The sequence below is a fragment of the Musca autumnalis genome, unplaced genomic scaffold, assembly GCF_047663935.1.
Source record: "Musca autumnalis isolate F117 unplaced genomic scaffold, ASM4766393v1 scaffold_3, whole genome shotgun sequence".
NCBI lineage: Eukaryota > Metazoa > Arthropoda > Insecta > Diptera > Muscidae > Musca > Musca autumnalis.
The window spans coordinates 1278709-1293030 of record NW_027411866.1 but is presented as its reverse complement, the minus strand read 5'-3'; the positions used below and the strand labels follow the sequence as shown (position 1 = coordinate 1293030).

At 32.2% G+C, this 14322-nt stretch overlaps 1 protein-coding gene across 12 annotated transcripts in view; it reads left to right on the top strand.

The window, feature by feature from the left end:
- Cyp4d1 (Cytochrome P450 4d1) overlaps positions 1-13691 on the top strand; it is a 52826-nt gene extending 39135 nt beyond the window's left edge. For 4 of the 12 annotated variants that reach the window (XM_073974117.1, XM_073974118.1, XM_073974115.1 and 1 more), the window contains exons 2-5: positions 2175-2879; positions 12551-12620; positions 12677-13227; positions 13289-13691. In XM_073974117.1, coding sequence (XP_073830218.1) covers positions 2264-2879; positions 12551-12620; positions 12677-13227; positions 13289-13638 — 1587 coding nt within the window. In that variant the 5' untranslated portion in view covers positions 2175-2263 and the 3' untranslated portion in view covers positions 13639-13691. Of the gene's footprint in view, positions 1-2174; positions 2880-8978; positions 9597-10129; positions 10745-12550; positions 12621-12676; positions 13228-13288 lie in introns of those variants that run through there. The other 8 variants (XM_073974123.1, XM_073974121.1, XM_073974122.1 and 5 more) reach the window with 5 other exon arrangements.
- Positions 13692-14322: the final 631 nt, after the last annotated feature.

Sequence of the window (14322 nt, the reverse complement as noted above, 5' to 3'; positions counted from 1 at the left end):
ATCGTCCCGACATTACCGTTGGTTGTCGTTCAGTACATTTATTTGTTCAGTAACTCAAGTGCAAATAGGAACACATCTGCGGTTCCGCTTGATGTAATCGCGTGTATTGTAATCAATACGGAGAGTGCACATCCAATCTGTGGTTGTCAATATAAAATTGTGGATTCTTTCTTGACAATTTTATTTTATTTTATTTTAATTTTATTTTATTTTAATTTTAATTTTAATTTTAATTTTAATTTTAATTTTAATTTTAATTTTAATTTTAATTTTAATTTTAATTTTAATTTTAATTTTAATTTTAATTTTAATTTTAATTTTAATTTTAATTTTAATTTTAATTTTAATTTTAATTTTAATTTTAATTTTAATTTTAATTTTAATTTTAATTTTAATTTTAATTTTAATTTTAATTTTAATTTTAATTTTAATTTTAATTTTAATTTTAATTTTAATTTTAATTTTAATTTTAATTTTAATTTTAATTTTAATTTTAATTTTAATTTTAATTTTAATTTTAATTTTAATTTTAATTTTAATTTTAATTTTAATTTTAATTTTAATTTTAATTTTAATTTTAATTTTAATTTTAATTTTAATTTTAATTTTAATTTTAATTTTAATTTTAATTTTAATTTTAATTTTAATTTTAATTTTAATTTTAATTTTAATTTTAATTTTAATTTTAATTTTAATTTTAATTTTAATTTTAATTTTAATTTTAATTTTAATTTTAATTTTAATTTTAATTTTAATTTTAATTTTAATTTTAATTTTAATTTTAATTTTAATTTTAATTTTAATTTTAATTTTAATTTTAATTTTAATTTTAATTTTAATTTTAATTTTAATTTTAATTTTAATTTTAATTTTAATTTTAATTTTAATTTTAATTTTAATTTTAATTTTAATTTTAATTTTAATTTTAATTTTAATTTTAATTTTAATTTTAATTTTAATTTTAATTTTAATTTTAATTTTAATTTTAATTTTAATTTTAATTTTAATTTTAATTTTAATTTTAATTTTAATTTTAATTTTAATTTTAATTTTAATTTTAATTTTAATTTTAATTTTAATTTTAATTTTAATTTTAATTTTAATTTTAATTTTAATTTTAATTTTAATTTTAATTTTAATTTTAATTTTAATTTTAATTTTAATTTTAATTTTAATTTTAATTTTAATTTTAATTTTAATTTTAATTTTAATTTTAATTTTAATTTTAATTTTAATTTTAATTTTAATTTTAATTTTAATTTTAATTTTAATTTTAATTTTAATTTTAATTTTAATTTTAATTTTAATTTTAATTTTAATTTTAATTTTAATTTTAATTTTAATTTTAATTTTAATTTTAATTTTAATTTTAATTTTAATTTTAATTTTAATTTTATTTTATTTTATTTTATTTTAATTTTATTTTATTTTATTTTATTTTATTTTATTTTATTTTATTTTATTTTATTTTATTTTATTTTATTTTATTGTAATTTTATTTTAATTTTATTTTATTTTATTTTATTTTATTTTAATTTTATTATATTTTATTTTAATTTTATTTTAATTTTATTTTCTTTTATTTTATTTTATTTTATTTTATTTTATTTTATTTTATTTTATTTTATTTTATTTTATTTTATTTTATTTTATTTTAATTTTATTTTAATTTTATATTATTTTAATTTTATTTTATTATTTTATTTTATTTTATTTTAATTTTAATTTTAATTTTAATTTTAATTTTAATTTTATTTTATTTTATTTTAATTTAATTTAATTTTATTTTATTTTATTTCAATTCTAATATGCCTAGTCTTTTGACGCTAAGGCTGCTTACCACATTATGTTAAGAAATAGGGGTGGAAATTATAAAAATAATTTAAAATAGAAAACATTTCGATTTATATATTGTAGGAAGTGGGAAGGGATGTTAAGCTAGTCCATAATGCATAGTCGAGGTTGCATCCGTATTGATTTTTATTTATATAACCGATAATTGAGTTCATAGATTATTGTAACATCTGACGCGTACATACATACGTATGATTAATGTACAATAACCCGCCACATAACCTCGACAAGCATTTGCCACTTATCAGCAATGGCCATTCTATATGAAGTAAAACATTTACACAATTTAATGGTTATTTACATTTATTTTTCGACAAAAGTTCAAAAATTGCCACGGACAGTGGCTGTGCGATCAGTTGTAATTTGCAATTTTAACAGAATTGCTCGGATCAAGAGAAGTCTTACGCCAATGTGTATTTTTTGCCTAACAATGCTGGAGAACGAAGATATTGAATGGCAGACACTGCTGTTAATAGCAGCAACCAGCATTTCTCTACTTCTAACAACAATTGGTGCTATTGTGTATTTGTTGAAATTCAAGCCTAAAATAGACGCAACACGCAATTTACACAGTGCTCCGACCTTGCCGATAGTTGGTCATGCACATTATTTCATTGGTGTACCAGCCCATTTGATGTTGCAGCGCATACTGTCTATGGGCGAGGGCCATAGAACCTTGAAAGTTTGGTTGGGCACTCAGCTTAATATCATTTTTTCGCATCTGACAGACATAGAAACCGTACTGGGTTCCATGAAACATTTGCAAAAAGCGGCACAGTACCAGACATTAGAATCGTGGTTACGTGAGGGATTGCTGATTTCAACTGGTCGAAAATGGTTTAAACGACGTAAACAGCTAACGTCCGCTTTCCACTTTAGTATTTTAACGGATTATGTATCGGTTTTCGATGGAACATCTTGTCTTATGGTAGATAAACTGAAGCGATACATTCTGGACACAGATAATAGCCAGCCATTTAATTTCTATGAATACATTAGCCTGTGTACCTTGGATGTGATTTGTGGTAAGTATTGGAAGAAAAGAATATATATTTTTTGTGTTTTTATGAGATTTGTGTAATTCTCGACAAATGAGTTCCAAGTGATAGTAAAATAAATGCAATCTTTATTCAGTAATAAGATACAATGGACTTAAAAAATCGCAGTTGTTTTCAATAAGAACTTCGATAACGGTCTAACAGTACGGAGCTGTGAACCCACAAAATATTTTGCGGTTGCATGATGAATCGAGGCAAGCAATCGATTATTTAAGCAAAGCTGTCATTCAAAACTGACAATGTGTACCCAGCTTAAGACCGATATTCGACCAAGATATATGAAACAAGGTAACCGTATTTATACAGTTGATGGTAATATGAGACCTATAAATTACTTTATTAACACTGTGCAACACTGAAAATGCAAACAAATTCTAGTGGGTATTTTCTGAAAGTACATATTGAGACTACAAAACCCCTAGTTGGGTTTCGTGTTTTTATACCCTCAGCTAAGGAGGGTATATACACTTTGATACGATGAAAATGTGTCTCATCGAAATAATGGTTTTAGACCCCAAGTATGTTTGGACGAAATGTGTTTCAGACAATTTGAAGTCGATCTAGCCATGTCCGTCCGTCTGTCTGTCTATCTGTCTGTCCTGCTGGCTGGAGCGCACGCTAACTCTCGAACGGATGAACCGATTCGGTTCAAATTTAGGCTTTCGTAATATTTTGCCCAAACTTAGTTTAAGTTCGAAGATGAGCTACATCGGTCCACTCCTTCCGGTACCCCCCCACAAAAGTTCGAAAATGTTCGGAAAGTTTGTGCGCACGATAACTCTTGAAGGGAGTGGCCGATTTGGCCCATACTTTTTACAGCGTGAACTTTCTATTAGAGTAATATGAGGTTCCAATATGGTCTCAATAGGTCCACTCCTTCAGTTTAGGGCCATCTCTTGAATCGCTTTGATTTTTGTTTTAGAAACTTGTATTCACTGCCCTCCATATGACGGTACAAGTTTCATCAGGGGCAAGTCCATACTTCCTGAGAAAATAGCATGAAAGTTGCAAAAAACCCCTATGACACCGTGTGAGGTGGTTGGAGCGCAAGATAACTCTCGAACTGATCTGCCGATTCGGTCCAAAATATGGCCTTGGTAATATTTTGTCCAAACATAGTTTAAGTTTGAAGATAAGCCATATCAATTTTATTACAGGAGTAGTACATATATCTCAACTGATAATACTTCCTTCAAAACAGCTCATATGAGGCGACATTTTTGTTCTTTCCAAAACATGGACCAATATTTACAATTTTCCGAATTGAGCGAAATACATAAACTTGGGCAATACCGACTAGACCTAAACCTGGATATTCTGGATTTGGATAGTTAACAACATCGGGAGCACCGTTCTATGGAGGCTGTATAAAACGTTGATAAATTTCTGGATGAAAGTTTCGTGACTCTAGCGAAGACTAACTACCAAATTTCAGTTATTCCCGTTGAATAATGTTGCTAAAACTTTCAAAATACCGAAAACATGAAACAATACCGGAAAATTTCAGGTGGAAAATTTTATACCACCAACGGACTATTAAATATCATCCGTTTCGATGGGATATTGATGACACAACCTTCAAAATACCGAAAATCGGGAAATACGTTTATATGGGGGTTATTTGAAGAAAAGGGCTTATACTGATAATTCTCTTCTGCAATATTTTATATACCGGTGGCGGTTTAAGTACAAAATTTCAGTCATATCGGTGGTATATTGAGGCCACAACTTTCAAAATACCTTAAATCGGAAGGTATAGCCCTATGGGGGCTATTTGAGGACGTCAACCTATACCGGCACAATTCGGGTGGAACTTTTCATACCCCTATCAAAAACTTTATACCAAATATCAGCTATTTCGGTGGGGCACGAAGACTAACTACCAAATGTCAGCCATTTTGATATTGATCGGGAGGTACCGTTCTATAGGGGCTATATGAAGACATGAACCTATACCGACAAATTTCAGGTGAAAAGTTTTATACCCTCAACGAAGACTAATTATCAACTTGCAGCCATTTCGGTGTTATAATGAGGCTAAAACCTTCAATATACCGAAAATTCGGATATACCGTTCTACGGGGGGTACATCAAAACGTGGACGTATATCCACAAATTTCTGAGGGAAATTTTTGTAGCCCAGAAAAATACTAAATACCAAATTTCAGCCACTTCGGTGGAATAATGAGGCTAAAATTTTCAAAATACCGAAAATCGACGGTGCCGTTCTATGGGAGCTATATGAGACGTTGACTTATACCGACCAATTTCAAATTTTAGTCATTTCGGTGTTATAATGAGGCTAAATCCTTCAAAATACCGAAAATTGGGATGTACCGTCCCGTGGGTGCACATCAAAACGTGGACCGATAAATTTCTGGGAGAAAGTCCCAAAGGAGGACGAAATATCAAATTTCAGCCATTTTGGTAGCATAACATACCTAAAACCTTCAGAAATAGCGAAATTGGGAGATATCGTCCTAGGGGGGCTATATGAGGGCGTGGACCTGTACCGGCAAATTTCAGGTGGAATGTTGCATACCCCTTAACGAAGACTTACTACCACATTTCAGTTATTTCGGTGGGATATTGAGGTTCTATGGGGCCTATATGAAGACGTGGACCTATACCGACACATTTCATATGCGTTTAATACCCCAATACCAAATTTCAGCCATTTCGGTGGAATACATGAGGCTATATAAAGGCGTGGACCTATACAAACAACGTTTAATACCCCAAATGAAGACCAAATACCAAATTTTGGTGGATTAATGTGGCCACAACCTTCAAAATAACGAAAATCGGGAGGAACCGTTCAATTGAGTCTATATGAAGGCGTGGACCTATATCTACACATTTCTGGGGGAAAGTTTTATACCACCACCGAAGACTAAATACAAAATTTCAGCCATTTCGGTGTGATAATGAGGCTAAAACCTTCAAAATACCGAAAATCGAGAGATGCCGTCCTATGGGAGCTATACCAAAACGTGGACCTATATAAACAAACTAAAAATAAAATAAAACAAACACAAAATACCAAATTACAACCAATTCCGTGGTAAAATGGGACAAATATCTTAAAAATTCCTTAAAACGACCACACGTCACTTTGTATGGGGGCTATACGAAAACGTGGACCTACATAGCAGTACAAAATCCTTCCTCTATAATAATGTCTACAGCTTTTTCAATGGCATGCAGTTCACCAGTTAATACGAAACACTTCCTTAAATTTTGAACAAAGAATTTTGGTTTGAAGATATGTTACATACAGCACATCCAGTGCGGCTTTCAGTTACCGAGGCATCAGTTGCCCAAATGGAAACGCCTTCCGTTCTCAAATCGTTGATGATTTTTTTGTAGTGCTCTTTGATACATTCAAGTGGAAGATTATGTTTCGAAACGTTGAAGGAATTCAGCATAATTTCAATTTTGTTTGATATATTTATGTATGTCATAACCAACCTTAAGACTGTTGAAAGTTTCCTTGAAATGTTCATAAAGCTGTCTATTATGTGTTTTCAGACGAATAAGTTCCTTAGCTGCCAAATGTTGTACCCTTAGATTGGTTGGGAGTATGCCAGCAAGGGGGCATACAACATGGTTGGGTGTGGATGGTACCAAACCAATATTCCTTCTTAAGCGCCCCATACACTATCAAATTTTGATGTCAAAATTTGTAGTAGTATGTGTACATTTTTCAAAATATGAGAATGTGTGTGTGTATTTTATGGATTGAGGAAAACCAAAATAGTTTTGATTTTCAAAATGAAAACCAATCAATCCGATGAATATGGTTTATTTTCAAAATTGTGAAAAAGAAATTTTGAAAAAAGAAAACATTGTGTTTGGGAAGAAATAACAAAGTTAAAGTTCATTCGTTTTTTAGAGGAAAATTTGAAGATTTCGGTTGCAGATTGAAGGCTGATTGAATGCTTTGCTACACACTTATCAAGCACACACGTACAGAAGGAGTTCATCGGATGGACAAGCCAATTTGATAGTGTATGCCATGCTTTAGGATTTGATTTTGAAAAGTAGTTAGTTTTTTGTTTATATATGTATGTATGTATATATAGGCCCTAAATGTATCAGAAATAACAATGATACATGTTTGCCTTTTTTTTGCTTTAATAATGTATATTTTTGACGTTTTGAAACACGTAGCTTCGCAGTTGTTAAATACAACGGCGTTAAGAAACATAATATTTCGCAGATTTTCAGCATTTGTAAAGTAACTGACGATACGAAAGTCCGCCAATCAGAACAAAAACATATGATTAGGAAACAGTCTAGAAGTGGGAATTGTGAAAATATTCTGTTTAAAAAAGTTAGTTTATGCAAAAATAAAGTTAATTTTTATTGGAATTTCAATTGTTTCTATGATCGAGGCACAAAATAATCAACATAACATTGAAAAATACCTTGAGTGAGGCGCTACATCCATGTCATTTCGCGCTGGAATGGCATAGAATGATGTATTGTTTAATGGTGATTATTGAAATTGGATGCACATAAAATGTAAATGTACTTTGTGGAAATCAATGACATTTTATTGTCTTTTGCATCCTAATTTGAAACTGATGCTACATCGTGGTCGCCAAATAGAATTTAATAAATTTTATATCGAGTAAAAGGAATTCATTCGCAGTGTTGGCAAATCGGATGCGCACGATGTCACCTCCACTATTATGCGGTTTATATACGTTTTAAGTTCGCCAATAGAAAAACTATAAGACAAATACTGTTGCAACCAAATATCTTCATTATTGCACTAAATTTTGACGAAAAAGAAAGAACTCAAAACATTTTTTTTCAACTTTTCTTATAAAATCAGAAAATAATAAAATTAGAATAATACAATTTTTATTGTTTCCTCATATTTTCTTTGTATTTTTGCAAATAACAAGAATATCATGCTCACAATAACACTCGAAGGCAGTAACTGAGTTGGTCCATACTTTGCATATCGTAAAATTTTGCGAATCTTAGATAAAGTTCGAATGTGGACTAATTCGGTCCACTCCTTCGGGTACCTCCCACACCAAATTTCTTAAAGGTGCTCTGAAATCGCTTTGATTTTTATTGTAGCCACTTGTATTCACTGTCCCTATTACGACAGTACAAGTTTTTTCAAATTTTTCCTGAGAAAATGGCCCGAAAGTTGTAAAAAACCATATCACACCCATAACTCTCGGATCAGCCTCCTTAGGGTATCTCCCCACAAAGTTTAAACAATTATGTTTAAGTTCAGTTTACGGTCTGTTCGAATATCCTTTGGCGATTTATTTCGATGCTACTACTTGTGGTCCTCTTTACAGCGTATTTATTTTTTCCATGGGCAAGCCAATGCTTTCTTACGTATTGGTCCAGAACCTCTATGTTATACGTTGACCAGCTGAAATGACTTGAGGGCACGCTATCTATGTAAAAGAAAGGATTCCCAAAACAAGATCCACTTCCAAAAATGGACCATGCCGTTGAATTCCTTCAGGTACCTCCTCCGCAAGACTTTTGACCTTTAATATAAATATATACTTTTAGGTCTTTTACTGCTTTTACGTACAAAACGGGCCACAAAATCTGAAAATGATTTTGATTGTGTAACCGGTAGTTGATCTACCTATAAATGTACTGAAGATTCAATTCACACAAGCTGAGGGTATTCTCTGTCGACATGATATTTTTTTTACTTCTTTTCTTCGGCATTCATTTTCGAATCGATATAGAAAAACATGTCCAAAGGCCAATGTCTGAGTTAAATTTAAAACTTTTGAATTTCAAACGAACTCAATGAAAAATAACTATTTTAATTAGTACAGCATCCCATATTGGAGTATTTACCACTATTTTCCCCATATCTATGTCCGTCCATCGTTAGAACCATTTTCAACTGATATGATCCTAAAGATAACATTAAATTAATATGGAATTAGTCCTCACAAAATTGAAAGTTGTTTTTGCATAATTGAAAATTGAAACGAAGACATCGATTACAGAAACACGATAAGATTAGCAAGAGGTACCAAACAAAATTTAACTCAAAACAGGAAAGACGTCAGTTCAGTATAAGCAGTCGTTAGAATTAGAAGAAGATGGTAGCTACCGTTGTGATAAACATATTGTTCTGTACGGGCGGATTGTTGTCAGTCCTTGTATTAATCGGTGTAGTTTTGTATTTTGTAAAATACAAACACATGATTGACATCACCGCCAATATACCCAGTCCGCCATATTTGCCAATTGTGGGACATGGCCATCATATGGTTGGCAAACCTCCACATGAAAATTTCCGAACAATTTTGGGATTTGGCAAAAAATATGGACCAACGTTTAAAATATGGCTTGGTCCAGAACTGAATATGCTCACATCAAATCTCAAGGACGTCGAAGTATTTTTGGGTACCACTCGTTTCAACGATAAAGCTCAGGAGTATGCTACACTGGAACCTTGGTTAAGAGAGGGTTTACTTACCAGTCGTGGTAGAAAGTGGCATTCTCGTAGAAAGGTCCTCACACCGGCATTCCATTTTAAAATTTTGGAACGTTACGTTGATGTCTTCGAAAAGGAATCCCGTATACTTTTGACGAATTTAGACAAGGAATATCGCATGCAAACGGAGAAGGGGTTTGACTTGTACGATTGGATAAATTTGTGTACCTTGGATACGATTTGTGGTAAGGATGGTATTAATACATTTTTCCCGTTCCAAATACACACTATTAACATATAAATGAGCTGTGTACCGCGAATAATGTCATCTTCTATACAAAAAAAAAAAAACATTTGATCATACTTTACATACAGTGGCACAGATAAGTATTGGGGTTTTTATAGCAACAAGTGCACTGTGGGGTTCCTTGGGGACAAAATAACCATAATTACACAAATTTATTTTAATATAATGCGTATATTTATTACAATTAAAGAAATTAAATTTTCACAACACATAAAAGAATACGTACGCCTTAAAACTATTTGCATTTTAGTTACACAAACTTTGTAAGGGGTAAGTATACTTATCTGTGCCACTGTATGTTAGTCCTAATGTTTCATATTAAAGGGTCAGACAATTCAAATGCTGATGTCCAAAGTGCCAAGTTTATGTGACATACGTCGTATGTACGTACATGTTTCGGTCTATTGATAAGCAAATCTTATCATTTGAATATATCAGAGTGACCACGAATAATTGTTCAACTGCATTAAAGGCAGTTAAAATCCAACTGCCGGCGGGATTAGAAGATCTTCACCGTACTAATGAACATTGCAATTTGTTTCGGTGGCGTTGTTGCCATTTTTGTCACAATCGGTCTAATCGTATATTTTAGAAAGTACAAACCTATCATCGATGTCACAAGGGACATTTCCAGTCCACCTTCTTTGCCTCTAATTGGTCATGGACACCATTTTCTTGGCAAGGAATCGCATGAATATGTGAAACTGTTCAAAGAATTCTGTAAAACGTGGGGACCTACCTACAAGCTGTGGATAGGTCCGTCATTCCATATACTGCTAGGAGATTTGAAAGACGTCGAAGAGGTTTTGGGCAGTACACGTTTCAATGACAAAGCCCATGAGTATGCCTCATTGGAGCCATGGCTAAGGGAAGGTCTGCTAATTAGTAGCGGTAAAAAGTGGCATTCTCGTAGAAAGGCTCTTACGCCGGCGTTCCATTTTAAAATACTCGATAGTTTTATTTCGGTCTTTGAACGTGAGTCCCGCAAACTGGTAAGGAATCTAGACAAGGAGTATCGTATGCAAACAGATGCAGGAGTCGATTTGTACAATTGGGTAAATCTGTGCACCCTGGACACAATATGTGGTAAGGAAATTTAATATCATGTTGTATAAGGTGGTCTCAGTTTATTACACTAATGTGCAAAACTGTGGCAATATAAAAGACTTGGATGAAAATAACCCATGTAATTGCTTTTACCGGGGTGAATATTTATGCAGATTATTCTTTAAAGAATCGGTAACGTTTGTGTGTTAGTGCACTTTTACATCACAATGTACAAAACTTAAGCATCCCCTCAGTAAATTTGTTTAAATGAAAGTTTTTTTAAGAAAGCGAAGTTGTAAATTTCTTTTTATTTATTATCTTTTTATTTATCTTTAGTATTGAAAAACACAAACTTAAGGAAATCAGAATTTTATAAAAAAGTTAAAATTAAAAGAAACATAACTAATACTAAAACTTTAGCCGATATGGTCCATATTCGTCCAAAATGATCCTACACTATTTTCTGGTCAAATGCAAAGTCGCTTAGATTTAAATAATTAGCAAAAGAACGATTTACAGAAGAGAGGCAGTTGCCGGCTTATTCAGTCGACGACCAGCAAAAAACTTTCCATATCGTCAAAAAATGAAAAAGTCAGACTTGAATTCGCCAAAAACTCGTCTTGACTGCAGTGTGCAAAAATGGAGGACTGTGCTGTTTTCTGATGAATTTAAGTTTAATTTAAAGGATTCAGTGAACCAAATAGGCAACGGTCAAATCCTGAATATTGCGAAGGCATGGACGCGGAACATACTGGCCTGGATTTTTTTTGGGGGCAAGGGATTGGAACAATTCATAAAATTAATGGAAAAATGGATCGTTTCAAGTATCGAACGTATTAAAATGCCTGATGTTGCCTTATGCTGAAGAAGAGATGCCACTTATATGGATATTCCAGGAAGATAACGAGTCAAAACAGGTTAAGGAGTGATTCAAAAACAATTCGACAGAAGTTTTCCATTGGCCTGCCCTATCCCCTGGTCTTAGCTTTCAATTGGGACTTTTGGGAGATCATTAACTCAAAAATCAACCGAAAAAATTGCAAAACCAAAGAAAATTTATTTAAAGACGCGAAAGTAGTCTGGGAGGCAATATCGCCTGAAATAATTAATAGCTCTGTTCCTTTACGCGCAAGAATCTACAAGTTTTACCACTTTTTACTCGAAAAGCGTTCCTTTACTTCAAACACCATACAATTCATATGGGAGCCGTTTACAACTTTTACTACTTTTGCCGGTTTTACCATTTTCAAAAGTAAAGGAACAGACCATATAATTGAATATCCTCTTTGCAAACAAGATATGAGAGTGCCATCCAGAATAAAGGATACACAACGAAATATCGATTTCACTATTTTTTTGTTCGTTTAATTGGGGGTGCTTTAGTTTTGTACACTTATATTTGTGACTTTAAATGTTTTTCGAATTTTAACTTTATTTATTAAATTTAGAATACCTTAAGTTTGTATTTTTTTTTCAATAATAAAGATAGAAATAAATAAAAAAATAAGTTTATAACTTTGTTTTCTTAAAAAATGTACCGAGGGGGTGCTTAAGTTTTGGCCGATACTGTATTGGTTATGAAATTCGAGAAATGTCTTCTTATATCAATCGATCACTTTTTGCTACCATTGGAATTAGCAGCAGCTGTTGTGATAGAGTTTATGGGGGGTTAACTGGCCCCATAATTGCTAATAGTACTACCACCCAACGGTAGTTTTGAATTATCTTCATCTATTTTTATAACTGAAGTACCAGATAAGATTATAAAACAAATTAAGATCAGTGTAAACAAAACAATTAATGTATGTTGTTGTTTTTTGTTATTTATTATTACTTTCATTTTAGAAACGGCAATGGGCGTATCTGTTAATGCCCAGACCAATGTCGATTCCGAGTATGTGAGAGCTGTTAAGACGTAAGTATTGTCGTTTTATCCATTTGCATGAACTCTAAAAATGACCCTTTCCTTAGCATTGCCATGGTATTGCACAAACGTATGTTTGACATTCTGTGCCGCTTTGATTTGACCTATCGTTTTACAAGATATGCCCGAGAGGAAAAGAAAGCGCTGGCCGTGTTGCACGGTTTCACGGAGAAAGTCATTATTCAGAGGCGTGAAGAATTGCTGAAAGCACAAAATCAAAAAGGCGACGAACATTTGGATGACACGGGCTCCAAGAAGAAAATGGCCTTCCTTGATATTTTGCTGCAATCCGAAGTGGATGGCAAGCCATTGACAAATTTGGATATACGCGAAGAAGTCGATACATTCATGTTTGAAGGTCATGATACCACCTCATCGGCTGTTACGTTCTGTTTCTACAACTTGGCTTTGTATCCAGAATGTCAGCAGAAATGTTTCGAAGAAATAATTCAGGTTTTGGGAAAGGACAAGACAAAACCGGTAACATTTGAGGATCTCAATAATTTGCATTATGTTGACTTGTGCGTTAAGGAAACATTGCGCATGTTCCCCTCGGTACCGCTGCTGGGTAGAAAAGTGACTGAGGAGTGCGAAATAAGTAAGTCTTTAATGAGTCAGATTTCTCAGGATAACAATGGTCGCTCTCATTTTGATTTCAGACGGTAAAATCATCCCAGCTGGCACAAATATTGGCATATCTCCTTTGCAATTGGGTCGTTTGGAAGAGTTATTCCCCGAACCAAATGTATTTAAGCCGGAACGCTTTGAAGCTGGTTACAGTACGGAAAGATTAAGTCCCTATGCCTATATACCTTTCTCAGCAGGACCGCGCAATTGTATTGGACAAAAGTTTGCCATGTTGGAAATTAAGACCATTGTGGCCAATGTTTTGCGTCATTATGTAGTAGAATGTTTGGCCAATAAAGAGGAAGAATTGGAGCTTATTGCCGAATTAATATTGAGAACTAAAGATCCAATTATGTTTAAAATCAAACCCAGAGTTTATTAAAACGTTGATATATCGAATGTTTGGAATCCATTAAAGCACCTTTATACAATATACATACACCTTAATACAATTTATTTTATATACATAATTCTCCAGGACTGGCATGATGTTCCAACTATTTTTATACCGAAAAATGGATCAGGCGTTGGATCTGCCCTACGTTATTGACGGGTATACAATACAATGGCAATGGTTGTTTTGTAGATAAAGTTTCGCGATCGCGTCCAATTTTTGAAAGCTTTATAATTTTATCATTTTGAAAACTTTTTAAATTTAGTAAGTGGGACTACAAAAATGCCAAGGAGATTATTTTAATGCTTGGAATTAATTACTCGATCAAAATCCAACTTTTTGAATACCGTAAAGTCCCGATAATTCCAACGAGTTTAAAAAAATAACGTGTTCAATGAAAAAAAAAACACTTTCTTATGAATTATTGCTTATGTTGAAACTGGGGTATTGTAACTCGCGAACAGTTGTACTATTCCATTACTTTTGAACGATTTTGGTAAAATAAACTGTTTTAGCCCGATTCACCGATGGGTTTCTTAAAATAATAATTTGAGCGGAAGCTGTGGTCGTATTAATGTACAAAATAGGAAAAAAGCGTTGAAGGAAACCAATTTTTTGGGTGAATTTCCAATTAGTAACTTTACAACACAATGTAGAACTTAATGCTCAAAG